The sequence below is a fragment of the Fistularia commersonii genome, chromosome 26 (assembly GCF_037954325.1).
Source record: "Fistularia commersonii isolate RoL2024-O1a breed Wild chromosome 26, RoL_Fcom_v1.0, whole genome shotgun sequence".
Taxonomy (NCBI): Eukaryota; Metazoa; Chordata; class Actinopteri; order Syngnathiformes; family Fistulariidae; genus Fistularia; species Fistularia commersonii.
The window spans coordinates 172515-200000 of NC_141309.1; the positions used below are offsets into that span (position 1 = coordinate 172515).

The following is a 27486-nucleotide window of genomic DNA, read 5'->3' on the forward strand; positions in this document are numbered from 1 at the left end:
GGTTACACACACTGGACCAGATAAGGCTTGTGGAGAACATTGACCACACACACACACACACACACACACACACACACACACACACAGGGTCCTGAAGGCCAGATGTTTGCAGCTGGCCATTTGCTCCTCCATGTCGGCACTTTGTGGTTCTGTGAGCCCCAAAGCTGAGAAGCTGCCAGAACTTTGATGTCCTGCTGACGTCCTGCTGACGTCCTGCTGACGTCCCAGTGACGTCCCAGTGACGAGTGTGAGGCGTCACACGTGAGGTGCTCCTGAGCTCCTCCTCAAAACCAGTCCAAGGAGAGCTTGTGATGAAATGGGAGCACAGTCACCGGTGAGGAGCCCAGGAGAACATTCTCATTCATTCTCAGGAATGAACGCTGGAACGTTGATACGGCCATCTGGACCACCTCCAGGTCTCCTGGACGACGGGAGAAGAACAACAAACGGCACGGAGACGCTGGTGGTCGGAGACAAATGATGAGGCGCTTGGAGAAGCTTGTGGAGAAGACATGTGGAGAGGACATGTGGAGAAGACACATGGAGAAGACCTCTGGAGGGGACATGTGGAGCAGACATGATGAGCGGACACCTGGAGAGGACACGGACCAGGTGGACCAGGTCATGACTGAACCTGGAAGTCTGACCTTCAGGACTGGTCCTTCACCACCAGTGTCCAGGAATGGACTGGATTACTTTCTACATAAAGTAATCTATTCCTGCCAGTACTGACTTACACTGGGAAAACACACTGCTACACCCACACACACACACACACACACACACACACACACACACACACACACACACACACACACACACACACACACACACACACCATGATCTGCAGACAGTGATTTACACATACACACATACACACACACAGTGTCACACACACACACACACACCATGATCCACAGAAAGTGATTTACACACACGCACACAGTGTTGAACACACACACACACACACACACACACACACACACACACACACACACACACACACACACACACCATGATCCACAGACACACTGTGTTACACACACACATACACACCATGATCCACAGAAAGTGATTTACACACACGCACACAGTGTTGAACACACACACACACACACACACACACACACACCATGATCCACAGACACACTGTGTTACACACACACATACACAGTGATACGCACACAGAGTTACTCACACACACACTCAGAAACACACGGTGTTGCACGCACACGCTCCACGCCCGTGACGGCAGCGGGGCGTCACGTGACTCGGCGTGTCACGTGACGGGTCAAAGTTTCACGAGGCGCCGAACACCGGAGAGCTCGCCCGCGCGCGTGGCTGCGTGGGTGCGCGTGCGTGTGCCGCCTCGGGCACGCACTTGCGGTGGGCGGGGCCTCGCGGGCTTACCGGAAACACGGGAACCAGGAAGTGGAAGACAGAAAGAAAGACAGAAAGTAAGATAGAGAGAGAAAGAAAGAAAGAAAGAAAGAAAGAAAGAAAGAAAGAAAGAAAGAAAGACAGACAGAGAGAGAGAGCGCGCGGACGGACCTGTGGATCCGGATCCGGATCTGGACTGAGGCCGGAACACACCGACCCGGGGACGCAGGTAGGAGGATGGACACACACACACACACACGAACACACACACACACACACACACAAACCTGGATTTGTTCAAAGCCCCCCGAACTCTGGCGATGGAGTAAACACAGACTGGACACGCAGTACTTAGTACACGTTACTCAGTACCGCATACACAGTACTCAGTGCTTACTACACCGTACTGAGTACCGAGTACTGAGTACTGAGTACTGAGTACACCATACACAGTGCAGAGCAGTTCAGTCACAAGCTCAGAGGCAGTACGAAGATATAAATAAACTGGTCTGTTTACACAAACGTACATCTGTACATATATATAAATATAAACACAGACAGGGGCTGTTTTAAATATATGTTTAGATATTTATATTTAGATATTTATATAAACACTATATATCCACATACATGTATGTGTATATATGTGTGGGTGTGTGTGTGTATGTATGTATTAACACATACTCTCTGTTTAGAGGTGTGGAAGTGTCCAGGAGAGGCTGCAGTAGAGTTTTCGACTAGATTATTCAACAGGATCTTAGAGAGTGAGAAGATGCCTGAAGAATGGAGGCAAAGTGTGATGGTGCCTATTTTTAAGAATAAAGGGGGTGTGCAGAATTGCAGCAACTATGGAGGAATAAAGTTGATGAGCCATACAATGAAGTTATGGGAAAGAGTAGTGGAAACTAGACTGAGAGCAGAAGTCAGCATTTGTGAACACCAGTATGGCTTCATGCCTAGGAAGAGTACTACAGATGCAGTATTTGCGTTGAGAATGCTAATAAAAAAGTACAGAGAAGGCCAGAGGGAGCTGCATTGTGTTTTTGTAGACCTAGAAAAAGCATATGACAGGGTGCCAAGAGAGGAGCTCTGGTATTGTATGAGGAAGTCTGGAGTGGCAGAGAAGTATGCCAGTCTGGTGCAGGACATGTATGCTCGCTGTGAAACAGTGTTGAGGTGTGCTGTAGTTATAACAGAGAAGTTCAAGCTCTGCGCCCCTTCTTGTTTGCAGTGGTGTATATATAATATAGTATGTATGTACTATATGTTTATAATGTATACGAGGGATGTGTATTCCATATATTTATGGTATGCACACACGCTCAGGTCCCAGTTCTACTTGTGAGTGTGTGTTTACGTGTATGTGTGTGTGTATATAATGTGTGTGTGTGTGTGTGTGAGTGAGTGAGTGGCGTCCCCTGCCGTATTTGGTGTGTGTATGTGTATGTGTGTGTGTGTGTGTGTGTGTGTGTGTGTGTGTGTGTGTGTGTGTGTGTGTTTAATGTGTATGTGTGAGAGTGAGTGACGTTGCCTGCCGTGTTATGTGCTCTGGGGAGCGTGAAGATGAGAGCAATCAGCACCAGGAGTTCCCCTGCTGATGCAGATGGAAGAAGGTCCACAAGTACCTGCAGATACTAAGCAGTGGTATCTCCAGGAGCAGCTGAGGAGGCCATGAAGCGAGTCCCCCTGCAGCAGCCTCAGAGCTGCGGGGCCTGGGAGCTGATGGAGCGGCTGGGGACCGGAGGCTTCGGGAATGTCACTCGATGGCAAAACAAGGTTGCCACACACACACACACACACACACACACACACACACTCGTCTCTGCCCTCCCTGTGGGGAGGGAAAATTGGCTATTTGTGCTGGTGTTTCAAATGAGAAAATAGCCGAGCGTCTGGACGAAGCCTGCTTCCTGCTGTGTGACGGTGGTCTGAAGTTTCCCGCTGCTTTGCCAGCAGACGACTCAGGTCAGCACAGGCTGGCGTGGAGAAGAAAGGTCCACGCCTCCATGTGTGTCATTATTTCATCCTGTGTGCGCAGGCTCCTCAGACCATTTTTAAAAAGTAAATATGTCACGGCCGATAACGCTAATGAATGCAAAGGATCAGGATCGTCGTTTGCTTGGAATCCCAGTAGTATTAATTGAAAGGTATCCAGTCGGGGGGGTTGGAGGCCATCTCCAAGGACATCTCCAAGGCCATCTCCAAGGACATCTCCAAGGACATCTCCAAGGCCATCTCTGAGGCCATCTGCGAGACCAGACCAGACCAGACTGTCATTCAAAGTTGCGGTTCGGCCGACGTTAGCGTGGTGGCCTGTGTTTGGTACGCATGAGCTCATCAAGGAGCGTGTCATCTTCCTGAGGAGGAGGAGGACATGAAGAGGTCACCTCTTTTGTCGTGATATCGCCTCCACTCAGCGGGTGGAAGCATTGTGGGACGGCACCAGCGCCGCGGATCGTCCGGCTTCCGTCTTCCTCCCCGGTGACGGCAGCCTGACTCACCTTCAGGACACGTTTGGAGCAGACGTATCCTGGGAGGGGAAGTTGTAGCCCTCTGAGGGCGGCGTCTCCAGCCTCAGCCAGAGGAACCTTTCTCGTCAAGTGAGAGTCCTCCACTACCTGACACCTCACGGCTGGAAGTCCTGGACCTGCAGCCCCACCTGCTCCGCTGAGTTGGTGCATCCCGGTGCAGTGATTCCTCTTCAACACCTGGAACACCTGCTGCGTACCGGCGGAGGGACAGCTGCGAGATCGTGGGAGGTTACAGGAACCGAACACTGTTCACTCAGGGTGGAGAACATCCCTCTCACTTGTTGGTAATAGTCTGTTCGGACGCCACATTGGCGGCTGGAGTTTGTGACACACAAAGGTTGTCACAGCAGTGACCTGCTGACAGACGTCATGGTGGAGCTCAGAGCGGCGCCAGGGACGATCATTGGGTCTGATCATTGAGGCTGATCATTGAGGCTGATCATTGGGGCTGATCATTGAGGCTGATCATTAGGTCTGATCATTGGGTCTGATCATTAAGGCTGATCATTGAGGCTGATCATTGGGGCTGATCATTGAGGCTGATCATTGGGGCTGATCATTGAGGCTGATCATTGAGGCTGATCATTGAGGCTGATCATTAGGTCTGATCATTGGGTCTGATCATTAAGGCTGATCATTGAGGCTGATCATTGAGGCTGATCATTGGGGCTGATCATTGGGTCTGATCATTGGGTCTGATCATTGAGGCTGATCATTGGGGCTGATCATTGAGGCTGATCATTGGGGCTGATCATTGAGGCTGATCATTGGGTCTGATCATTGAGGCTGATCATTGAGGCTGATCATTGAGGCTGATCATTGGGGCTGATCATTGAGGCTGATCATTGGGTCTGATCATTGGGTCTGATCATTGAGGCTGATCATTGGGGCCGAACACCGGAAATGAACACCAGGCTGAGATTGGACCGGAGGCCAGTGCCGATGATTAAACTTCCTGGAAAGGAAATCGCCTTTCGTCGTCTATTAGTGTTTGACAATACCTCAGGCTGTTTTTAGGTTGGTGGGGTTTTGTTGCGGGAAGCAGGTGGGGTCTAGACCTCTTCAGAAGAAGAGGGGCCTCTGGGACGCCATTCATGTGAAACAGGAAGTAAAACTGGCTGGTGTTGCTCATGGTTTTGACTGGTAGGTGACTGAGAGGGAGCTGCCGCTGGGAAAGGCGTACATGTGACATATGAACCAACGGAAGGACTCCACAGTCATCTCACTGCAGGAGAAACCGAGGCAGAAATACATTTCAGCACAGGAGACTCGCGGGGTCTGAAACCCTTCCGCTATCAACCTGCCGCAGGAGCATGGCCAATAAAGCCCACGAAGAAGCGTCCTGCGGCCTGTCAGGGCCTGCTAGGTTTTAAATACTGAGAAGCCCCTGTCGGAGCTACTGGCTCCTTCCTGGAAGAATGGCCTCCTGGTGTCCGGCCGTTCCCTGGTAAATCCATACAGAGGTCTGAGGACCGACCTGCCTGCTTCTCCTCGGAGGTCCCGTTTCCCATCAAAAGCCTGATTGAAAAAACCATCAGCTGCTGACCGCAAAGATTTAGGAAGCACCCGCAAACGCTCGCAACCGGCCACCACAATCAGTTCCTGGAGGCCGGTGGAGGACTGAGTGCCAGCTGTGATTTCCCCAGAATGCCATGTAACGTTTGTGTGCTTTCAGGAGACGGAGGAGCAGATCGCGATTAAACAGTGTCACCAGGAGCTCAGTGAGAGGAGCAAAGACAGATGGTCTCTGGAGATCAGCATCATGAAGAGGTCGGTTCTGTTTCCATCAGCCCGCTGTCGAACTCCTCCCTGCTCTGCACGCCTCTTTCTGCTTTAACATCCTCTCTGCTAGCTCAGAAGCTAACGTAGAAACCCCAGCAGGAGCCGAAGGAACGTGCAGCCGCCCCGCCGGTCCGGATGAAGCTCTAAGCGCGAGGGCCGTCGCCGTGACGCTTCTGCCGCACGGCGAAATGAGTTTCTTCCCCTTTCTGACGCCTGGTCGGGTTTTAATACCGTTATGACACTGCGGTGCTAACGCTGCTCAGAAACACCACCTAGAAAGCAGAACCATCAACATCTCTACGGCGTCGAATAATCTCAGCAGCTCAGTGAGAGGAGAGCGAGAGCAGTGGCGCTGGTGTGAAACACCAGCCAAAGCGTGACCTCAGAGCCCAGTAATAACTCAAGCCAGGTTCTGTTCACTCCCAGATGGGAAAGCACCTCCAAGTCATTTATTTGCCCTGAGACGAGGCAGCTGCAGCTTAGCCACGTGACGCAACGAGTTTGGAGGAAAAGCGTCCCGTCCCACTATGAATAAGCTCGTGTTTATGTCTGTGTGTGTGTGTGTGTGTGTGTGTGTGTGTGTGTGTGTGTGTGTGTGTGTGTGTGTGTGTGTGTGTGTGTGTGTGTGTGTGTGTGTGTGTGTGTGTGTGTGTGTGTGCGTGTGTGTGTGCGTGTGTGTGTGTGTGGGAGTGTGTGGGAGTGTGTCACAATCTGGGCAAAACTCCCAACGGCCTCATGATCTCAGTTCAGACATACTAGGTTGCCCATTAGCATTTTCGTCTCCCATTTCTAGTTCGTCCATCAGGGTGAAGCCCAAGCGAACCCTCGACCTCAGCCCGCCTGAGCTCTGCTGGGGCCTTCAGAGGCCTTGCTGGAGCTCTGCTGGGGCCTTCAGAGGCCTCGCCGGGCCTGTCCGATGTGCTAACGTGCTGAAGGGCAGCCAGAGTACGAACCTCCAACCCGGTGTTGTGGGTTCGAAGGCGCCTCCTGGAAATGATATGGCGGCCGGTGTGCGGCATGAGCTCCTCTCCTGCTGGTCCTGCTTCCTGCCGCCTCCCACAGCCGCCGGACCTTTCCTGTACCTCTGCATATCTGAGAAAAGGAGGGGATGGCGGTCTGTTTGCCGCCAAGCGTCATGTTTGTGCTTGTCTTCAGGGTTTACTCTCTCAAAGTGTTTTCCCAGTGATTGCCTCCCCAACCCGTCCTCCAAGAATTCTGTGATTCCCCTTTTTGTTTTTTTTCTGCCGCCGCCTCCGATGCTTCAGGCGTTTGTGTGTTTTTGTTGTTTCCTGCAAGCTTCGGTCTGAGTGGATGTGAGTCACGGCGGTGCATTCCATGACAAAACCCAGCGTCGGACATTGGACTCTCATGCGCACACCTGTTTTCTCCAAATGTAAAAAGCCAGATCCTGAAATAGACTGGAGAATTAGGCTATTTCTGCTCTTCTGGTGGTTATTTGTGGTGCGATGATGTGACGCCGCCGCCTCCCTGGTCCCACTGGCCGTCTCCGGCTGCGCTGCTGCCAATCGTCAGACCCAGTAAAGTGTGAGCGGTTGTGGCAGAACGGGGAAAACAATGTTTGCGTCCTGCCTCATTTTAACAAGGGCGTGCAGACAGACGGACGGGGCGGCGCACCCACACTCGGTCGGAGGGGGCCGGGGGGCCGGGGGGCCGGGGGGCCCCAAGGCGCCGTCGTTCTGCCAATCCAGATGCTTCACTCCAGTGTGCGCGGGCCGTCTCCTCGCAAGGACGTCATATAGTTTTTACCGCAGTGTTTGCCTGTTGGATCTGAGGGACGGGTCGGCGAATGGTGTAAAGCATTCATGTGTCTCCTCCACACGTGCTGACATCCAGGTCGCCGTATGTTAGCCACGCTCCGCCAGACCATTGATTAGAAGCACTGACCCGGGGCCGCTTCGATCCACGGTGCAGAGAATCACACATCTTGTTGTCCCACGTCCACATGATTCAAAGCCGGAGCTGCAGCCGGGGTTGACTTTGACTTTCTGTGGTTGCCGGTTCCACGCTCCTTTGTCTCGGTGATTTTCAGCCGAGTCATCTCGCTCCCTCAGACGTTCCGTCTCCTCAAGAGAACTCGGAGGCCGATCTGAGGGGGTCGTTGCTCTGCAGCCTTTGTGAGCCCGATGTCTGAGAGTATCTGAGAGTGAGCGCCGCCGTCGTTCACGCCAACCTGGGCTCTGTTTGCTAAACACTACGTTTAGAGGCGGTGTGGCGCGGGAGGAAGAGCGATCGTCTCTGGAACGTTCCCGGCTCCTCTCAGTGAGTCCCAGAGTTCTCGAGCAAACAAACTGAACTGGCAGTTTACTGCTCATGGTTCATCCAAGATGGGTTCAATGTAGACAAGGAAAGAGAAAGGATGACTCATGACTCCGGTGCCGGAGACGTAGATGTTTACACTTGTGATTAAATGTTTACCGCGTAAATCGCTGTGTGTGCGCGGCTTCCTCCGAGAGGGTCCGGCTGCAACGCCTCCAGAGACAGAGAAAGGAGGCAGCTGCCATCACAGAGAGCTGGCGGGAGGACAGAGCGCATCACGTAAACAGATTGAAAGTGGTTGTGGGACGCCGAAGGACGCCGCTTTCTGCAAAGCGGTGGCGTCTGTCCTCTGCGAATTAGAGATGACGACACTTGTCAGTTTCCAGCATCACGGTCAAAGACAGCGGAGAGGAAAGAGCAGGAACGCTCACCGTGAAGGAAGGCAGGTTTCAGGTGACTCGTGTCCGAGCAGAGCCTTCATTGACAGAGGGATTGGCTTCATCAGCGCCTCCGGCCCGGTAGGACAGAGAGCGGCTTGTCTCACTTCTCTGTCAAAGCGCGGCATCGGCCACGCCGTCCTCCGCCACGCCGTCCTCCGCCACGCCGTCCTCAACCCAGGCTTCAGCGGGCGTCATCGGTCCTTTGACCTGATTGGCTGAATGGTATCTCGGCGGAGACCCGGCCGTGCTGCGGGCCAATCGCTCACCGCCGTGTCCTCCTCCTCCACAGGCTCAACCATGTGAATGTGGTGGCGGCCAGAGAGGTCCCCAAGGGCATGCAGAAGGTCGTGGCAACCAATGACCTTCCTCTGCTGGCCATGGAGTACTGCCAGGGAGGGGATCTCAGAAAGGTGTGTATTGTGTGTGTGTGTGTGTGTGTGTGTGTGTGTGTGTGTGTGTGTGTGTGTGTGTGTGTGTGTGTCGGCAGAGAAAGCCCGATGGTTCAACACGGAACCCTGCGGCTCCTTTTGCAGAGATGTCCTGATCTGCTTGGGTTCCAGCCGACTCAGGTTGACCCTCCGGCTGTTCCGACACTTTTCAGTACTTTGTGTATTGTCTTAAAGTGTAAGACAAGATAAGATGGACTTTATTGATCCCATGATGGGGAAAGGACCTGTCCCAGCAGCGTGGCAGGTGTTAATGGAATAGTAATAATAGAGAATAAATGACATTAAAAGTACAAAGACTATGTACAATATATACAAACATTGCAAAGATATAAAAAGAAGTGCCTTGTGCAGGGAGTGGTCATAAATCCAGGTGTACAGTAGATGTGGCTCATAAAATGAAATAAGTTAGTGCCTTGGAGAATGTGTATGTGTGTCAGCAGCATGAACACCGTGCGTCCTTCAGAAAAACCTTCATGTGTTTGCGGTGTTTTGGAGTCGTGCTCATTTCTAGCGGCTGTAAATGCCGTCCTCCTCCGCCCTCCAGGCCGGTGCAGACGTTTGGTTTTACAGCCTCCTTAAGCTCCAGTCTGGGGCGGCGGCCGGCCAGGAGCTGGACCCTGGCCCACGCTTACATCTGAAGTTAGAGCCATCAAACTGTCCAAGCACAGCAGATGGGCCTACACATGGAGCGAGAGGCGGGAGGTCCAGCTGGGGGGGTGAGGAGCAGACAGGCCAGAGGCTGGACACGAGTGTCCGGTGGGAAACATCGAAGATCTCAGTAGTTAAAGGATGAACAACAAGAGTGTGTACCTGACCCGTCCTGAAAGGCTGCTCGAGAAGATGTCCTGGGGTTGCAGAAGCTGCTCAGGGACAAACCCTTCCCAGATGGAGAGCAGATTCCTACCGTAAAGCTGCCGTGGAGCGTCTTTCTACATTTATTCATGTGATTCAAATTTGGAGTGTGTGTTTGTGCTTCCCCAGTATCTGAACCTCCTGGAGAACTGCTGTGGGATGCGGGAGGCGTCCGTGCTGATCCTGCTTTGTGACATCTGTAAGTATCTCCAGCGGCCGCCGTCCACGGCCGTCCGGCTCCGTCGCCGCGCCTCATGTGACCGGTGAGCCGGCGGTGACGAGGGCGGCCCGGCGGCCCGGTGACCCGTGACGTGACGTCACCCCGACCCCCCGACCCCCCGACCACGGCTTTGAGTCACCGTGGCGACATCTCACACTCAGGCGGAAACACATGTCAGCGGCCCGACACCCACGGCTTTTCACAAACGTGGCGTCCGGCCATGAGCGTGGAGCTGCGCCGTACGTTCCAGTGTGTAAACACACTCAGACACCACTCTGCCCCATATGCTTAGTGTAAATCATTAAGTCGCACATGGAAAACTACCAACACACACACACACACATGCACACACTCACTCACTCACTCATGCACGCATGCACGCACAAAAATTCCATTTCCTGTTACCATTGGTGGGCATTTCCTAACAGCGAGTGAACCCCCTTAGCAGCGTCACCTCGACGCCCACCACACCCATCCCAACACACACACAAACACACACATACACAAGTACAAGCACGCACACACACACACACTGGCAGGTCTGGGTGAGAAGGGTGTGACTGGCCTTGCTGATCGCTCACCGCTGACACACTTTGAGTGGTGTATTGCGTGGCGGTCCGGCGCCCCATAGGTTTGGTCCCCGGGCCAGGCGGAAGCGCCGGCCTCCGGGTTTCAGGGCCGGCGCTCTGAAAGCCACGGAAAGGCCGGTGTTGTCTTTGGAGCCTCCGAGATTCCTGTCAGGCAAGACGGGCTGCGGGGGAAATATGCTGCCCCGCATCTTTAGAAGCAAATGTCCGCTCAGTATCGCGGTCGCCGCGTTTCAGCTAATTTGCTTTTATTCCCGATGCTAAAGCGAACCTCTGTCCCTGGTTCCCCCAGCCTCAGCGCTCACCTACCTCCACAACAAGAGGATCATCCACAGAGACCTGAAACCGGAGAACATTGTGCTGCAGCAGGGGGAGAAGAGAGTGAGTTCAGCAAAGAAGCCTCTTTGTGTCCGGATGACGTTCCAGACCCGACTTTCGAGTATCATATAGCAGCGCAACAACACCGCCTTTCAGCTGGGAGTTCCTTCTGGAGCCTCCGGGCTCCTTTTTAACAACCTTGGTAGAACCGATCCCACGTACGGGCCTGTGGAAGCTCAGCAGTGCTCTGTGGTGGCAGATCGGATCCAAAGATCCGAGAGCTTTGGCCTGTGCGGTACTCCTGCTCTGGGTCCTGTGTAAGGTTGCATGTGAAGTCGCTGATGGTCCAGGGTATTGATGGTACGTGCTTCAGAACAAGGGGACATGGTGCTCACCGCATCCTTTTTCCTTTCCACCATCTTCACAGCTGATCCACAAGATCATCGATCTCGGCTACGCCAAGGAGCTGGACCAGAGCAGCCTTTGCACTTCGTTCGTGGGAACCCTGCAGTACCTGGTAACCCCGGGACGGGAACGCCTTCCTCCGCTTTCTCGGACGTCTCGGCTGACCCCGTCCTTTCCCCCGTCCCAGGCGCCCGAGCTGATCGAGAGGGAGAAGTACACGGTCACCGTGGACTACTGGAGCTTCGGGACCCTGGTCTTTGAGTGTATCACAGGATTCCGACCCTTTCTTCCCAACTGGCGTCCAGTTCTCTGGTAGTCCCGCCTTTCAAACCGACATCCCCCCTAGAAATGACGGCCGGGATCGAACGGCCGGTATTTGACTGCAGTCAGACTTTGAGCGATAAGATGAACAATGATGTTTGGTTTGTGGAAGCTCTGTCGTGGATAAACATTGTAAAGCCTTCTGGCTTTGAGTGCAGGGGCCATAAAAACAGAGCGAGGTGCCAGCGCAGAGAATAGCAGGATGTGTGGGCTGTGACGGGGGCTTCGTCCGCCACGCCTCGCCAATATAATTCAGCCGCAACATAAAGTCGAGGGAAAGAGGAAAAATATTCCCTTTATTGCAGAATCCAGGTTCGGTTTTGTCCGGTCGGGGTGCGACGGGCCGGGAAGGCCTCCCGAGCCGCCGGCAGCTCTGCTGCTTTCAGGCGGGAATCAAACCCGAGCCAAGTCTCGTTTCCACGGGTCGGATCGCCGTCGGCCGGGCTCACGAATAACTTGTTGACCGAACCCCGATGCTCTGACAGGAGATCGGCACCTCCTCTGTGAGGTGTCTGTGGCCAGGCCTCGCGGGACGCCAGGGTTTTCTCGGTAGGAAGGCACCGCTGCCGCTCCGCACTGGACAGCAGAAAGAGTGACTTCCCCAGACAGCGAGCTCTCTGCTCAGTCTGTAGGCCAGCCAACGTTTCTGTCTCGGTAAAAAGGAGCGAAACTCCTGGGCGGTCAAACTCCAGCCCGCTGCTTCGCCACAAAGCCCTTGAAGATAGCGCTCGGACATCCTGACTCCTCGCTCCTGTGTCCCACAGCCTCCTCATACTGAAGAAGTCTTTGTCCTTCCAGGCACAACATGCTGAAGACAAAGCAGGACAATGACATAGTGGTCTACGAGGACCTGTTGGGGGAGGTTCGCTTTTCCAAGAATCTTCCACAGCCCAACCACCTCAACAGGTGACTCAGCCGGGGACTGGCAGATGTAAAATGCAGCGACGCGTTCGAGCTGCCAGCAAACGTTGTCCTCTGCTCTCTGACAGCCTGCTGCTGGAGAGGCTGGAGAGGTGGCTGCAGATGATGCTGAAGTGGTGTCCTCAAGGGAGAGGCAAGGATCCGAGTGCCTCCCCCTCTGACTGCTTCTCCCAGCTGGAGATCATCCTGAAGCTCAAGGTTTCACGCCTTCATGTGTCTTCTTTGTGGCCGTGTTGCTACCTCCTGGTTTGACTTCATTTAAGCTATAAATGTCTTTATATATATACATATATACATATATACACACACACCTGGATGTGTGTGTTTATACACTGCTCAAAAAAATAAAGGGAACACTTAAAAAACACATCCTAGATCTAAATGAATGAAATATTCTTATGAAATACTTTGCTCTTTACACAGTTGAATGTGCTGACAACAAAATCACACCAAAATGATCAATGGAAATCAATTGTATCAACCCATGGAGGTCTGGATTAGGAATCACACTCAAAATTAAAGTGTAAAAACAAACTCCAGGCTGATCCAACTTTGATGTAATGTCCTTAAAACAAGTCAAAATGAATCTGTGTTGCTTCCTGAGTGGACACTATGATTTCACACAAGTAGGATTGCCTTGGAGTTACATTGTGTTGTTCAAGTGTTCCCTTTTTTTTTTTGAGCAGTATGTATATATCTTCTTCTTTCGGCTTTTCCCTTCAGGTGTCGCCACAGCCAGTCAACTTTCTCCATCTAACCCTATTCTCTGGATCCTCCTCTCTCACACCAACTACCTTCATATCTTCTCTCACTACGTCCATAAACCTTCTCTTTGGTCTTCCTCCAGACCTCTTGCCTGGCAGCTCCAATTCCAGCATCCGTCTACCAATATATTCTCTATCCCTCCTCTGTCCATGACCCAACCATCTCAGTCTGGCTTCTCTGACCTTCTCTCCAAAACATCTAACACGTGCCGTCCCTCTGATAGACTCATTCCTGATCCTCTCCATCCTGGTCACTCCCAAAGAGAACCTCAACATCTTCATCTCTGCAACCTCTAGTTCTGCCTGCTGTCTATTGGTCATTGGAACAGTTTCTAGTCCAAACATCATTGCTGGTCTCACCACTGTCTTGTACACCTTTCCTTTTATTCTGGCCGATAGTCTTCTATCACATAGTACCCCTGACACTTTTCTCCACTCATTCCAACCTGCTTGGACCCGTCTCTTCACCTCTTTTCCGCACTCTCCATTGCTCTGGACTGTTGACCCTAAGTACCTGAAATCCTCCAGCTTCTTGATCTCCACTCCCTGTAGCCTCACCGTTCCACCCGAGTTCCTCTCATTCTCACACATATATACTGTCTTGCTGCGACTAACTTTCATTCATCTCCTTTCCAGAGCATACCTCCACCTCTCTAGATGTTCCTCTACCTGTTGTCTGCTCTCACTACAGATCACAATGTCATCCGCAAATATCATGGTCCATTGGGATTCCTGTCTAACCTCATCTGTCAGCCTGTCCATCACCATTGCGAACAAGAAGGGGCTCAGAGCTGATCCCTGATGGAGTCCCACCTCCACCTTGAGCTTCTCTGTTACCCCCACAGCACACCGTACTAGTGTCTCACAGCGAGCATACATGTCCTGCACCAGTCTAACATACTTCTCTGCCACTCCAGACTTCCTCATACAATACCAGAGCTCCTCTCTTGGCACCCTGTCATATGCTTTTTCTAGGTCACAAAAACACAATGCAGCTCCCTCTGGCCTTCTCTGTACTTCTCTATTAGCATTCTCAACACAAATACTGCATCTGTAGTACTCTTCCTAGGCATGAAGCCATACTGCTGTTCACAAATGCTGACTTCTGCTCTCAGTCTAGTTTCCACTACTCTTTCCCATAACTTCATTGTATGGCTCATCAACTTTATCCCTCTATAGTTGCCGCAATTCTGCACATCCCCTTTATTCTTCAAAATAGGCACCATCACACTTTGTCTCCATTCTTCAGGCATCTTCTCACTCTCCAAGATCCTGTTGAATAATCGAGTCAGACACTCCACCGCAGCCCCTCCTAGACACTCTTCATCCTCTTCAATGCCTTCTTCACTTCACTTCACTTCACTTCACTTCACTTCACTTCACTTCACTTCATTTCACAAGTACTCTTTCCATCTTCCCATCACTCTTCTAGCATCTGTCAATACATTTCCCTCTCTGTCCTTAATCACTGCAAGGTCCTGCTTCTCAGCACTCTGTCCACATACTTTGCACCGGTGGCTTTACACGTGTGCTTGCAGAAGGGAAAGTATCAGGTGTCCTGCCAGAGGAAGTCCCTCATCACCCATCATGTTTTCATCAGTTAAAACACACACACACACACACACACAATGCGAGAAGAGCTCTGAAAACAACCACCGCCCAACCGGTATGACAGTCTTTGTCAATACATTTCCCTCTCTGTCCTTCATCACTCGGACCTGAAGTACATTCTTTCCATCTTTATCTCTCTGTTTTGCCAGCCTGTATAGACCATTCTCTCCCTCCTCACTGTCAAACCGAGCATACAATTCATCATACGCCCTTTGTTTTGCCTTTTGCCTCTATCTTTTCCTTGTACTCCTGTCTGTTCTCTTCAGTCCTCTCAGTATCCCACTTCTTTTTCGCTAGCCGCTTTCTCTGTATACACTCCTGCACTTCCTCATTCCACCACCAAGTCTCCTTATCTACTTTCCTTCCAGATGACACACCAAGTACTCTTCTACCTGTCTCCCTGATAACACTAGCTGTAGTTGTCCAATCATCTGGAAGCTCACCCTGACCACCCAGACCCTTTCTCAACTCCTCCCTGAAAACCATGCAACACTCCTCCCTTTTCATCTTCCACCACTTTGTCCTCTGCTCTGCCTTTGTCCTCTTCATCTTCCTCGTCACCAGAGTCATCCTACAAACCACCATCCTATGCTGTCTGGCTACACTCTCACCTACAACTACTTTGCAGTCACTGATCTCTTTCAGGTTACCTCGTCTATACAAGATGTAGTCTACCTGCGTGCTCCTACCTCCGCTCTTATAAGAGGCCCTATGTTCCTGTTTTTTCTGGAAAAAGGTGTTCACTACAGCCATTTCCATCCTTTTTGCAGAATCTACCACCATCTGTCCCTCTGCATTCCTATCCTGGATACCAAATCTGCCCATCACTTCTTCATACCCTCCATTGCCTTCACCAACATGTCTATTGAAGTCTGCACCAATGACCACTCTCTCATTTCTGGGAATATTCTGCATCACTTCATCCAAGACATTCCAGAACACTTCCTTCTCCTCCGATTCACATCCCACCTGCGGGGCATAGCCGCTAACAACATTGAGCATCACACCTTCATTTTCCTTTGTATATGTATATATATATAGGTACATATATATGTATGTATGTGTATGTATGTATATGTATACATATGTATGTGTGTATGTATATGTATACATATATATGTAAGTATGTGTATGTATATATATGTATGTATGTGTATACATATATATCTATGTATGTGTATGTATATGTCTCTGCGTGTGATTGGTCCGTGGCTCTGCTGCTGGTGTTGGAGAATCCCAGGTGTGTCCAACCAAAGCTCTTCTCTCTGCTCTCAGTTGGTCCACGTTCTCAACATGACCTCGGCGAAGGTCCTCACGTACTCTGTGTCCGGCGGCGAGACGGTGGCCGACCTGCAGCTGAGGATAGAGAAGGACACCGGCGTCCCCGTGGCCAACCAGGAGCTGCTGCTGGAGGCGGGGCTAGCCCTGGAGGGGGGGGGCCTGGCGGCGCAGTGCGCCGTGGATTACACGGTAACGTCTCCACGCGGTCGTCATGGAAGATGTGTGAGCGTTTACGCACTAATGGTGTCATCTCCACCACGCAGGAGGTGGACGGGCGGCGGACGGACTGCCCACTGGTCTTCTTGTTTGACCGGTCCTCCTGCACGTACGAGCCGCCCGACGCCCCAAGAACGTTCTCCGAAAACATCGGCTTCATCCGTGAGTGCAGCTCTTCTCCTCCAATCATCTCATTTCAGTCCTCACTGACCTCCCTCTGGTCACCAGTAGCTGGTCCAACTTTCACAGATGACTTCAGTCATCTCAAAGAGGAGGTGGGGTTTCCTGAACGCAGCGTGTCCCAAGCAGAAGGTCCTGCTTCTCAGCACTCTGTCCACATACTTTGCACCGGTGGCTTTACACGTGCGCTTGCAGAAGGGAAAGTATCAGGTGTCCTGCCAGAGGAAGTCCCTCATCACCCATCATGTTTTCATCAGTTAAAACACACACACACACACACACACACACACACACACAATGCGAGAAGAGCTCTGAAAACAACCACCGCCCAGTCTTTGTCGTTTCAAAGGCTGTCGTTTCCGTCTCTGGAGGTCAGAGCTCATCGAGGTCCTCACTGCGCCCACGCGAAGGAGGGAAAGATCTAGAATCCTTCATGACGACACTGTGGACTGTTAAATCCTTATGTGAGCAGGAGTGATGTTCACGCATCAGACGCTGGTGTTTTGTTCTTCCTTCCCTAGAAAAAGACCCTCTGTACCTCCTGACCTACAAACCCCTGAGGAGGACCTACGGGCAGGTGTGGCACACCATCCGCTCCCTGAAGGAGGACTGGCAGAGGCTCCAGCAGGGCCAGAAAGCCGCCATGTAGGAGCACATCGGACCGGCTTTTCTGTCAAGGCTTCCTGGGCTTGTTGGAGGGAGGGAGCGGCGCACGAGCGTCCGCTGCAGCGTCCAGGGTTAGGGACGTCAGGAAACACCAGGGGACCGGCCTTGTGACCACAGAGAGCTTCTGTTTCTCAACCCAAGGGCCTACAACCGCTGAATGGTCGGGAATGCTAGCACCTTCACTAATGTGTAGCTGGTCTGCAGGAGCCTGAGGAGCGATCAATCAAAGCTAACGTAGTTAGCAGTTTGTTAGCTTCACCGATGTGGTGGCTTCTGCAGGAGTGCAGGGGTTTGGAAATGGAGCAAATTGCAAATCGTGTGTTTGCGGGCCTGGCGGATCAAACCATGACCTTCATGTCTTCTGTGTTTCCTTCAGAATGAGCCTACTGAGACACAACTCCTCCCTGTCCAAGCAGAAGAATGAGATGGTGTCCATGCACCAGAGACTCACGGCCAAGCTGGACTTCTTCAACACCAGCCTGAGCATAGACATGGACAAGTACCAGGAGCAGACCACCACTGGGATCGGTACTGTGTCTCCACAGGCCTGCACATCCTCTGCTAGAACACACACACCTTTGTTTGCTGCGCGCGGCAGGAAGTAGAGCAACGTGAACTCCTGCCACGTCGTTCCGTAGTTGACCAGAAATAGGCTCCGCCCGCATGGCGGGAATCCGAGATCGGGCGCTTCGCTCCTCAGCAGAGCTCAAACATACCGGCGGTCCGGCAAAGGAAGATTCTTTGGTCGGTATCACATCAGGTCAACCGCACCTCACCTGCTCTTCATCTCCGCAGCTTCAGAGAAGCTCCTGGGCGTGTGGCGGGACATGAAGCGGACGGCCGACGGCTGCGGTCAGGTAGTCTTCGTCCGCGGCGCACGTTGGGCCGCCGCCGCCAGGTGAAATAACCGTGCGGCGCCGCTTGCAGGCCAGGGTGAGCAAGCTGGAGCAGGAGATGATGCTGCTGCAGCAGGAGATCGTGGACGTGCAGAGGCAGCCGTGGAGGTGCTGGGATCCGCTGGACTCTCTGTGAGTTCACACGCCGCCCGGCCAGGAGGGTCGGCAGAAGACAAGCCGGTCCTGTCCCACATCCGAAGATGCCGTGACCTTCTCGGCCTGCGGCTCGGAGCTCCTCGGGCCGCTGCCTCGACGCGCTTGGTTTACCCGGACCTCCCGCAGGAGGACCTCCCGCAGGAGGTCCGGGTAAACCAAGCGCAACGGAGGCGTTCGGTTTCCTTGTCTCGCTCCGCCATCGGAGGACGTTTGTCCGCCCCGGCCCTTCCTGCTCGGTCCATCGACAGGCTGCATGAACGTGACCTCACCGCTCTGCCTCTGCTCTCTTGTCTCCTGTGCACGTCAGCGAGGGGAAGGCCAGGGAGCTGTTCCGCAAACAGCGGGAGAAACCCATAGGTGTGGACCTTCTCTGCGTCTTCTCGCTCCTCCGCCGGCGGCAGGACGTCCTGGTGAGAGCAGACCCTTCTCACACCTTCTCCTCCTGTCCTCCAGACCAGCGCTGCTCGGGGACCGGACAGGAAATGATGAATCTGGTGCGCCAGGCGCTGGATGTCTACCAGAAGAAGCTCAAGGACTTCTACGCACACCTCAGGTGAGCACGGTTGCCACACACACACACACACACACACACACACACACACACACACACACACACATATAGATGCGTGCTCTCATGCGGTCTGTCTCTGGTCTCTGGCAGGGACGCATGAAGTGTGTAGAGATAAAAATGTTATTTCACAACCATTTCCTCCATTTCAGAATGACTTTCCCTGGAATGTGTGTCTCAGAGGAACAGCCTGTAAATATTTACAGAACAAGGAAACACACACACACACTGACCAGGCCAACCGTGTGTGTGTGTGTGTTTGTGTGTGTTTAGTAAAACAGGTATGTGTCGTCAGCGTGTAATGGAGCTGCTGCCGAAGGTGGAAGGCGTGGTTGAGAAGATGGCAGAGAACGAGCAGGTCCTAATGGGCCTCCAGGAGAAGCGTCAGCGGGAGCTGTGGAACCTGCTGAAAGTGGCCTGCGTGAGGATCCTCGCCGTCTTTGTGCAGAAGGAGGTCCTCCTTCCGTCAGAACCAGGAGGTGTCCGGCCTGAGGCGCCCGGGCCGAGGTCTGATCTTGGAACCTCCGGTCGCCCGCCCCCCCGCAGCAGGTCCCCTGGACCATGAGCGAGCGGTGCATGGTGGATCCCACCTTCCACCTCCAAGTCTGCAAGCTCGTAGAGAGCGGCTCTGATCAGACCGGAGATTCCCGCCGGAGAGCTCACAACGGGCGGATGGCAGGTTTTGGCCTGACTTGACAGGCTCGGAATTGTGGCGCTTCAGGACCGGAATCTTCTAGCGGCCGCTCCTCACAGCCTCCATGTTCTTCTGACCTCTGAACGCCTTCTTCTCCCCTGCAGAGTAAAGTCCGCAGCCCTGTCAGTGGAAGCCCAGATGGACCTCCAACCCCTTCCTCCGTCGCTCCGCTGATGACACCCAGACACAGTTTACAGCAGCTGTAAGTGCAGACGCACACACACACACACATACACACAAAAATATTTGCGTTCTCAACAAATCTTTCAGTTTTAAATCAAATCCCAATTAATGGTTCCTCTCGTCTGTCACTCAGAGGAGAATGTGAGTTCTGGTTTACACACACACACACACACACACACACACACACACACACAGTTGTGTTGCTCCAGCGCCTGAGTCAGTGACGGTGTGTCTGCAGCGACGAGTCCCTGGTGGAGGAGAGCAGGACGTTTGAGGATCGGCTGCAGAGCTTGTTGCAGAGCACCATCCAGGACTCCAAGGACAGCATGGAGGTGATCTTCATGATCCGCTCGCTTCCTTCACTGATGTCCTGCAAGAAGCGTCCGCTCGGCTCAATGCGCCGACGCGCCTCCTCCTGCTGTCTCCTAGATGCTGAGGGAGTGGACGTGGCTGAGTGGGAGCCAGAGCTTCTCCAGCGACCTCTCCTGAGCGCCGACCTCTACCGCCCCCTTGTGGACGGCGCGTCAGACCAGAAGCGGTTCTTGGAGGGACGGAGCTTCTGGCGTGGAGATGGGTTGTCCTCGGTCTCAGACCGAGACTTGGGACCAGATGATCTTGACGTACGCGTCTATGTTTTTCACAGAATATTGATGACTATTTTGGACTTCCACGTGCAAAGATGTAGTATTTAGTGAGCCGGTGGCGTCCTGTCTCCACCGTGGACGGACACCTCAACTTCACCGACGTTCTCCGGTGTCTTGCGTCGTGATACGAGTTCCTGACCTGAACTTCTTAGTGGCCGGTCCGTCGTGAAATATCATGAGGGTGGATTCCGTGGCCGCACCCTTCAGCCCTCTTGATGATCTTCAGTCTGAAGGACCTCCGACCGGAGCCCCGTCAGACCTCTGAGGCGGGTTCCTTGTCTCTTCTTCTTTCCACCCTCGGAGCAGCCAGCTTCACAGGTTCACGCCACGAGTTGAGGGTGGACTGAACTAGCTGCTGTGACTTCCTTCACCTGCAGATATTATTAAACCTGTACAACCGTCAGTCTGAAGGTAGCGTGATGTTTTCTGTGTTATTCTGCGTTTCTCTCACAAACCGTCGGGCTCCCGTGGCTTCTTCTCGTCCTGGAGGAGCTCCTGTGTTCTGCGGTGCACCGGAAGGTCTAACGGTGTCCTCAGAGGAGACGAGAGCGCTCGACGCCGGCGATCCACGCCGCCGGAGAGCAGAGCGGGAGGTTCACCGTCCCGCCTTCTCAACTAGGATTTATGAAGGTGTGCAGAGCCTCGGGCTGAGGTTCCTTCCAGGCTCTGCGTCACCTTCGCCAGGCCGCCAGACCAAGAGCAACCAGCGGTGCGGACAGATCAGGACCCTCAGTGTTTGTAGCGCTTTATTCAAGAATTCAGGGAAACCGATGGGAGGTCCTTCCGCTCCTGGACGGAGCAGAGGACGGCTGAGCGGGTGAGATGTGGCAGAAGGTGAAGGAGTGCAGGACGGCACATGGAGCGGCGGCGGCGGAGCCGGACCCTTTCCTCCGCCTTTTCCCGAACGCGGCCTGGAAAATAGATCTTCGGCCGAGCGGAGACCGGAGGGGTGAGGAGGAGGACCGTCCACACCTTCAAACATCTCAGGTTCCGCGCGGCAACCACAGCAGCTTGGTGTCTGAAGCCAGCGTGTCCGAGGAAACGTGGGCTGAGGTTCTTCAGACCGGACCGGCGGGAGCCAGGCGCCTCCTGTCCCCGACACATCTACTCTGGTGGCGCTTCGAGAAACTATGATGGACAAGAGGTCCTGCAGGCAGCAGCACGGGGTGCTAGGTTAAGGCCAAAGAGTGTAGTGTGTGTGTGTGTGTGTGTGTGTGTGTGTGTGTGTGACTGGGAGGACAGGTGTGTTTCTTTGTCACAGAGTGGACCATGGAGGTGCCGTCACATCTGGGTTCTTCACGTTCCTCTCCTCTCCACGGCCGATCTCTACGCCTCCAGCTCAAAGCCCATGCCGACCTTGTGCCCGCCGCCGTTCACGTTCTTCCCGTCCACCAGGGCGGAGAGGGTGAGCTTCACTCCTGGGGTCAGAGGTCAGAGGTCAGCATGCTGGTCTGGGCACCAGGACCAGCCACCTGAAGACAATGAGACACAAACCTGGCCGGAGGCTCTGCGTGTATCCAACTCCTACCAGGCAGGCATTGTTGACTTTGGCCTGTGAAGACAAGAAGCTTCATGAGAAGGTGGCCTGATGATCAAGGTAATCTAATCATCATCTCAGGGTCTCCACAGCCAATCACCTGCCTCCACCTGACCCTCAGCCAATCACCTGCCTCCACCTGACTCTCAGCCAATCATCTACCTCTACCCGACCCTCTCCTCTGCATGATCTTCTAACTTCCTGACCACCATCCCTCCATCCATAAAGCTCCTCTCCGGTCCTCCTCCAACCTCAGCATCCTTCTACCCAGATCTTCTCCATCCCTCCTCGGTCCACGTCCGAACCATCTCGGCGTGACTTTATCTCCAGGACATCCACCGTGTCCTGATCCGCCGTCCTCCTCGCTCCCAAAGAGGAACGTCCACCTTCCCCTCCCGTCTTCTCCTGGGCGTCTCCAAAGCCGACACCAGTGCTGCTCTCACCTCCATCTCCTGCCCTCTCCTTTCCTCAGGCTGGTCTCGGTTTCTCACTCCTTACTAACGGCAGTAATGAGAAGGTGTGCCGAGGAGCGACCGGCCTCCTCTCAGGTCTGAGGAGACCAGCCGACGCTCAGGTGTTTGTGGACACGCGGGTCAGTCGACCGTTGTCAGACGGCCATCTACGAATGCCGATGACGCGGCGTCGGTGTTCTTCTGCTCCGTACCGACAGAGAGGCGTCCTTGTCCAGCCGGTATTTGGCTCCGACCCCGAAGCGGGTGTTGTTGCTGCCGGCCGTCCAGGCCAGGTGGACCGCCGTCTCCACGTCCCCGCTCACCTTCTGGTAGATGGAGCCGGCGAACTCTGCGCCGTCGTTGCTGAAAGGCAGCGAGAGAGCGAGCGAGAGGTTAGAGGCTTCGCGTCACGCCAAGGCCGGGATGGATCCGGGCCGACAGAAGAAGGGCCCCGAGGCGGGACAGGAAGCTCCGGGAACAAGTTGCGGCCCGACGGGATCCCCAACGTCCGCCCGGGTCAGATCCGGATCTCCTTCTGCTTGGAGTCCTGGGCACCGAGCCGCCGCTGCAGCTCGCAGAGACACGTTTGAAAGAGCAGGAAGTAGCGACTCCCGTCAGAGGCGGGGCCGTGGATCCAGGTGAGCGGCGGCCCCGTCCTCACACGCCTGGAACACGCCTGCCTGAACATACACTTACACGTTGGTGTGAAGCTGGAAGTCCCCGGCCTTGTAGCCCAGGGCGAAGTTGTTCTGGGTCAGCTTGGACTTGGAGGTGTCGAAGGCCAGCTGGTAGCCGGCCAGCCAGCCTTCGTAGCCCAGGACGGCGGCGGCGTGGACGGTGGGACCGGAGAGGTCGAAGTCCAGGTCGCAGCCCAGGTTGATGAAGTCACGCTTGTAGGCCGACTTCACCTTGGCGCTCTTCTTACTGCACGCACACAACACACACACACACAAGTTACAGCACAACACTTATACAGCACACTAGTTACTAATGATGACACTAAATACTATAAATCCAACAGCATGCATATATCAGTGGATATGATATGAGTTATATACACTATATATGATACTAGTTATATAGGATACTAGTTGGAGGCAGTATATTTATATCTATATTTACATGTGTTATACGAGTCATGTATGGTACTAGTTACATGCAGTATATTCATATATTCATATATATATATATATCTTTAAGAAGACGAGAGCTCGTACCCGGTGTTTGGTACGAAGGAGGTGTCCAGGCCGATCTTCAGCCCCTGGGCCAGCTGCAGAAGAACACACACACGGCGTGAACGTGGATGGAGACGTGGGGGGGTCTGAGGTCCAAAGGTCCGCCGGAGCCCACCTGGTCCTCCATGGTGACCTCCATGGTCAGCGTGTTGTCCGTGTTCCACTTCTGGGTGAAGCTGAGGCCCAGGTCGGCCATTTTGTACTTGGTCTCCAGGTGGCCGCCGGACTTCCCCGTCTCGGTGTTGTTGGAGCCGGAGGTGGAAAATTCCTGCAGGACAGAGGAGGAGGACGGAGGCATGAGGAGCCACGGACGGAGGGACGGGGAGGGGCTCGGCCGTGTGTCGGAGGAGCTGCCGCAGACAGACAGAAGACGGGCTGAAGCTGTGGAGAAGACCTGGCCAGAAGGCCCACGTTCACACTGCAGGCTCGCTCGGGTTCTTCAACATGGCGGATCCACTCCTGGTCCAGGGGAGCAGGACCTGGACGGAAGATGGAGCCGAGCTACCAGAAGAGCTACGCTGAAGGTCGGCGAGGTCTCCTGGGGTGTGAACGTGGCCCAGCTGCACACAGACGTGCACACACAAGGGATCACAGAACAAGCACGCAAACACACGCGCACACGCGCACACACGCACACACACACACACACACACACACACACACACACACACACACACACACACACACACACACACACACACACACACACACACACACACACACACACACACACACACACACACACACACACACACACACACACACACACACACACACACACACACACACACACACACACACACACAGCAGCTCTTACCATCTGAGAGGAACATCCAGAAGGCAGAAAAGAGAGAGAGGAGACCAGGTCAGAAGATCACAGAGGTGATCACATTTACCAGCAAGTGGAAACCACGAGTTTGGACAGACTTTGGCAGGAGGTCCAGAGGTCCTTCTAACACGTCCACAGAGACACGTGGCCCTGAGGCTGGACCTGCTGGACCTGCTGGACCTGCTGCCAGAGGGACGGGAGGACGGAGGTTGGGACTCAGAGTTCCTGCGGTGACAGCAGACAGGAGGAAGCTCAGAACTTACCACGCCGCTCTGGGACTTGGTCTTCACGTCCAACTTCAGAGTCCCGTAGCCTGGAAGGAGGAGGAGGATGGAGAGGTGAGGGAAACATCCTGGACCCTTGAGACGCCCGACAGGAGGACACACTGCTCTGACAGCTACTGCTGCTTTTATATACATAGACGTGTGTGTGTGTGTGTGTGTGTGTGTGTGTGTGTGTGTGTGTGTGTGTGTGTGTGTGTGTGTGTGTGCGCACACTGACTCAGGTCCCTCAGGTCTGACACCGAAAGGAAAGAGTGCGTGCGTGTTTGTGTGTGTGTGTGTGTGTGTGTGTGTGTGTGTGCGTGCGTGCATGCGTGCGTGTGTGTGAGCTCATGGATTCACCCGTCAACAAGCTTCCATCTCTGCTGTTCATGTACAAACCGTCAGCTCAGGAAGAATCTGATCCGCTGTGAAATCAAGTTCTCGCACTTAGAAGTCACGGAGGGCTGGAAGATTTCATCCTTACTGCGTCACACGGAGACAGAATCCAAAAAAATAATCGCAAATCACATTGTATGATTTTTTACAATTTCTGTGTTAATTACAGGGTGAAATAAGTATTTGATCCCTTGCTTATCAGCCAGAAAGACACTCTGGATGTTGTTATCGTTCTTAAAGACACCATGAAGCCCAGGATCTGTCATCAGTCCGACATGAGATGCCAGAAGATGCGAGAGACAAAACTGTTGAACTTCACAAAGCTGGAAAGGCCACCAGAACCTGCCGAGCAGCTTTGTGAAAACGGAACAACCGTCAGAGGCGTCGTCAGAAAACAGAAGAGGCTGACGACGAGGGTCGGCGTCCCTCGGACGGAAAGTCTCTCCTGGTGGGGAAGCGATGATGCTGAGAAAGGTGAAGAATCAGCCAGGACTCCACGGGAGGAGCCGGTCAGTGACCTGGAGACATCTGGACCACCGTTTCCAAGGCTACTGTCAGTAATACAGGCTTAAATCAGGTTCCCTGGCTTAGTCGGCCCGTGTCATGGCCCGTCCGAAGGTTGCCAGAGACCATCTGGACGATCCAGAGGACTCGTGGGACAACCTTTGGTGGCCAGAGGAGATCAAACTGGAACTTTCTTCACTCCATTCGGCGTGTTTGGAGGAAGAAGGAGGATTATCATCCCAATAATAGCACACCTCCAGTGAAGCATCATGGTCTGGGGGTTTGGCGGCTCAGGCTCCAGGACGACCTCCCCGTAGGAGAGGATGAACGAGCCACGTGCTGGGAGAAGCTGGACGAAGACCTCCTTCCCTCAGCCGGAGCTTCGAAGACGTGTCGCGGCCGGATCTTCCAACATGACAACTAGCCAGGGAAACCAAGGAGGGGCTCCGTAAGAAGCGCATCGAGGTTCGGCCCGGCCGGTCTCCGGACCCAAATCCAATAGGAAACCTTTGGAGGGAGCTGAGACTCCTTGTTGCTCAGCAAGAGCCTGAGAGATCTGGAGAAGATCTGGATGGAGTCCCTGCTGCAGTGGCTGCAGACCTGGAGGACCTACAGGAACCCTTTCACCTCTGGAATCCTCAACAAAGGCTTCTGTACCAAATGTTACTATCGTTTGACTCAAATACTTATTTGAGCCTGTAATTGACAAATAAATTGTTATAAAATAAATATATTATGAATGATGCTGCTCAGTTAGAATAATGAGTAGCAGCAGAGGAACAAGTCTTTGAGGGGCAGAAATGTGGCTGATAAGCAAAGGATCAAATACTTATCTGTCCCTGTAATTAATACATAAATTGTTAAAAAAGAATCATACAATGTGATATATGATTTTTTTTTTTTTGATTCGTATTCGTACTCCTACTAGTACTCCTACTAGTACTGGTACTAATGAGGGCTAATCTAATGGAAGAACCCCCTCCATGTAGCAAAGCCCCTGAACTGGAGAAGCAGGAGCCGAACCCGAAGCGAACAACCGACCCGGCGGATCATCTGGTGAAGAACGGCAGGTGTTCGGGAGGCGTCCGCTCACCGAAGCCCTTGTTGAAGATGTCTTTGGCGGCCTTTCCAAGGTCTGCGTACGCCGGGGGGACGGCCATGATGCCTGCGGGGGGCAGACAGTTATTATCACCTCAGAGGACTCACAACACACACCTGACTACCAATGTTAAATGCAGTCCCTCTAAGAACATACACAGATGAGGTGTGTGTGTGTGTGTGTATGTGTGTGTGTGTGTGTGTGTGTAATCGTGCGTGCATGTGCGTGCGAGCAGCAGGTCTGCTGGGTCAGCAGCTCCAGGCCTGCAGAGCGGCGTTGCTGCAGGTCCTCTGCGGAGGCGTTTGGCAACTTCAGCGTCAAACGGCCACGTGAGGCAGACGCTCCTTCACATCAGGTTCTTCCAGATGTGATCCGCTCACACGTCGCCGGCAGACTCCTTCACTCCTTCAGGCCCGTCCATCATCTCTCAGCCCGGACCTCGTGCGGCGCACGGCCCGGCTGACTAAGTCATCCGACCGCATGTTCGGGATGCGGCCCGTTTGGCGACGCCTGCAGCTTCCAGGACGGCGTGCTCGGAGATGGCGGACACGCCGGGGCCCCGCCCACACTCACCGTGTCCCTGGGGTCGGTGGTGCTGACATTCACAGCCGCCTTTGCCGTCGGCCGGCGGGTCTTTGGCCGGCTGCTCCCGCGGGACCGGCCCCTCGTCCGAGGCTGACATGGCTCTTCACGCCACCCGGGTGGAAGGGAACCAGAGGGACAACGTTGGCAGGTGGACCTCCGCTTCTGACAGCAACACAACCAACACCCGTCTGAACCCCGGCGCGCTCACTATCTTATGTCACGACATGGTTTGCGGCAGGAACAC

At 53.6% G+C, this 27486-nt stretch overlaps 2 protein-coding genes across 7 annotated transcripts in view; one reads left to right on the top strand and one right to left on the bottom strand.

Moving 5' to 3' along the window:
- Positions 1 to 1403: 1403 nt before the first annotated feature.
- ikbkb (inhibitor of nuclear factor kappa B kinase subunit beta) lies at positions 1404 to 20745 on the top strand. Of its 4 annotated transcripts, none has more exons than XM_086173981.1 (22): positions 1404 to 1609; positions 3035 to 3156; positions 5587 to 5681; positions 8700 to 8820; positions 9841 to 9910; positions 10811 to 10899; positions 11264 to 11353; positions 11429 to 11553; positions 12361 to 12468; positions 12552 to 12681; positions 16134 to 16328; positions 16403 to 16517; positions 17057 to 17180; positions 17578 to 17729; positions 17997 to 18058; positions 18129 to 18229; positions 18561 to 18610; positions 18707 to 18806; positions 19095 to 19242; positions 19620 to 19717; positions 19937 to 20030; positions 20128 to 20745. In XM_086173981.1, the coding sequence occupies exons 2-22, from the start codon at positions 3052 to 3054 to the stop codon at positions 20185 to 20187; spliced, it is 2232 nt and encodes a 743-aa protein (XP_086030107.1). In that variant the 5' UTR covers positions 1404 to 1609; positions 3035 to 3051; the 3' UTR covers positions 20188 to 20745. The 4 variants fall into 4 exon arrangements, 3 of the variants coding, with proteins under 3 accessions (XP_086030107.1, XP_086030106.1, XP_086030108.1); XM_086173980.1 differs by having other exon boundaries at positions 1413 to 1609; positions 19095 to 19275; XR_015108803.1 differs by lacking the exons at positions 19937 to 20030; positions 20128 to 20745 and having other exon boundaries at positions 1413 to 1609; positions 19103 to 19242.
- A 329-nt stretch (positions 20746 to 21074) lies between these two features.
- Positions 21075 to 27486, bottom strand: part of vdac3 (voltage-dependent anion channel 3) — an 8756-nt gene continuing 2344 nt past the window's right edge. Inside the window, exons 3-11 of one of the 3 annotated variants that reach the window (XM_086173984.1) lie at positions 27231 to 27343; positions 26652 to 26723; positions 24659 to 24708; positions 23682 to 23834; positions 23549 to 23601; positions 23028 to 23255; positions 22544 to 22694; positions 21837 to 21894; positions 21075 to 21760 (exon numbers count right to left, since the gene is read on the bottom strand). In XM_086173984.1, the coding sequence (XP_086030110.1) occupies positions 21669 to 21760; positions 21837 to 21894; positions 22544 to 22694; positions 23028 to 23255; positions 23549 to 23601; positions 23682 to 23834; positions 24659 to 24708; positions 26652 to 26723; positions 27231 to 27339 (966 nt within the window). In that variant the 5' untranslated portion in view covers positions 27340 to 27343 and the 3' untranslated portion in view covers positions 21075 to 21668. Of the gene's footprint in view, positions 21761 to 21836; positions 21895 to 22543; positions 22695 to 23027; positions 23256 to 23548; positions 23602 to 23681; positions 23835 to 24658; positions 24709 to 26651; positions 26724 to 27230; positions 27405 to 27486 lie in introns of all 3 variants that reach the window. The other 2 variants (XM_086173985.1, XM_086173986.1) reach the window with 2 other exon arrangements.

Bases quoted from the DNA above. Each gene is read 5' to 3' on its own strand.
- ikbkb (XM_086173980.1), top strand. From the start codon at position 3,052: ATGAAGCGAGTCCCCCTGCAGCAGCCTCAGAGCTGCGGGGCCTGGGAG. The intron at 11,354-11,428 runs GTAACCCCGGGA...CCCCCGTCCCAG, and splicing joins TGGGAACCCTGCAGTACCTG to GCGCCCGAGCTGATCGAGAG. The intron at 18,230-18,560 runs GTGAGTTCACAC...TGTGCACGTCAG, and splicing joins TGGGATCCGCTGGACTCTCT to CGAGGGGAAGGCCAGGGAGC.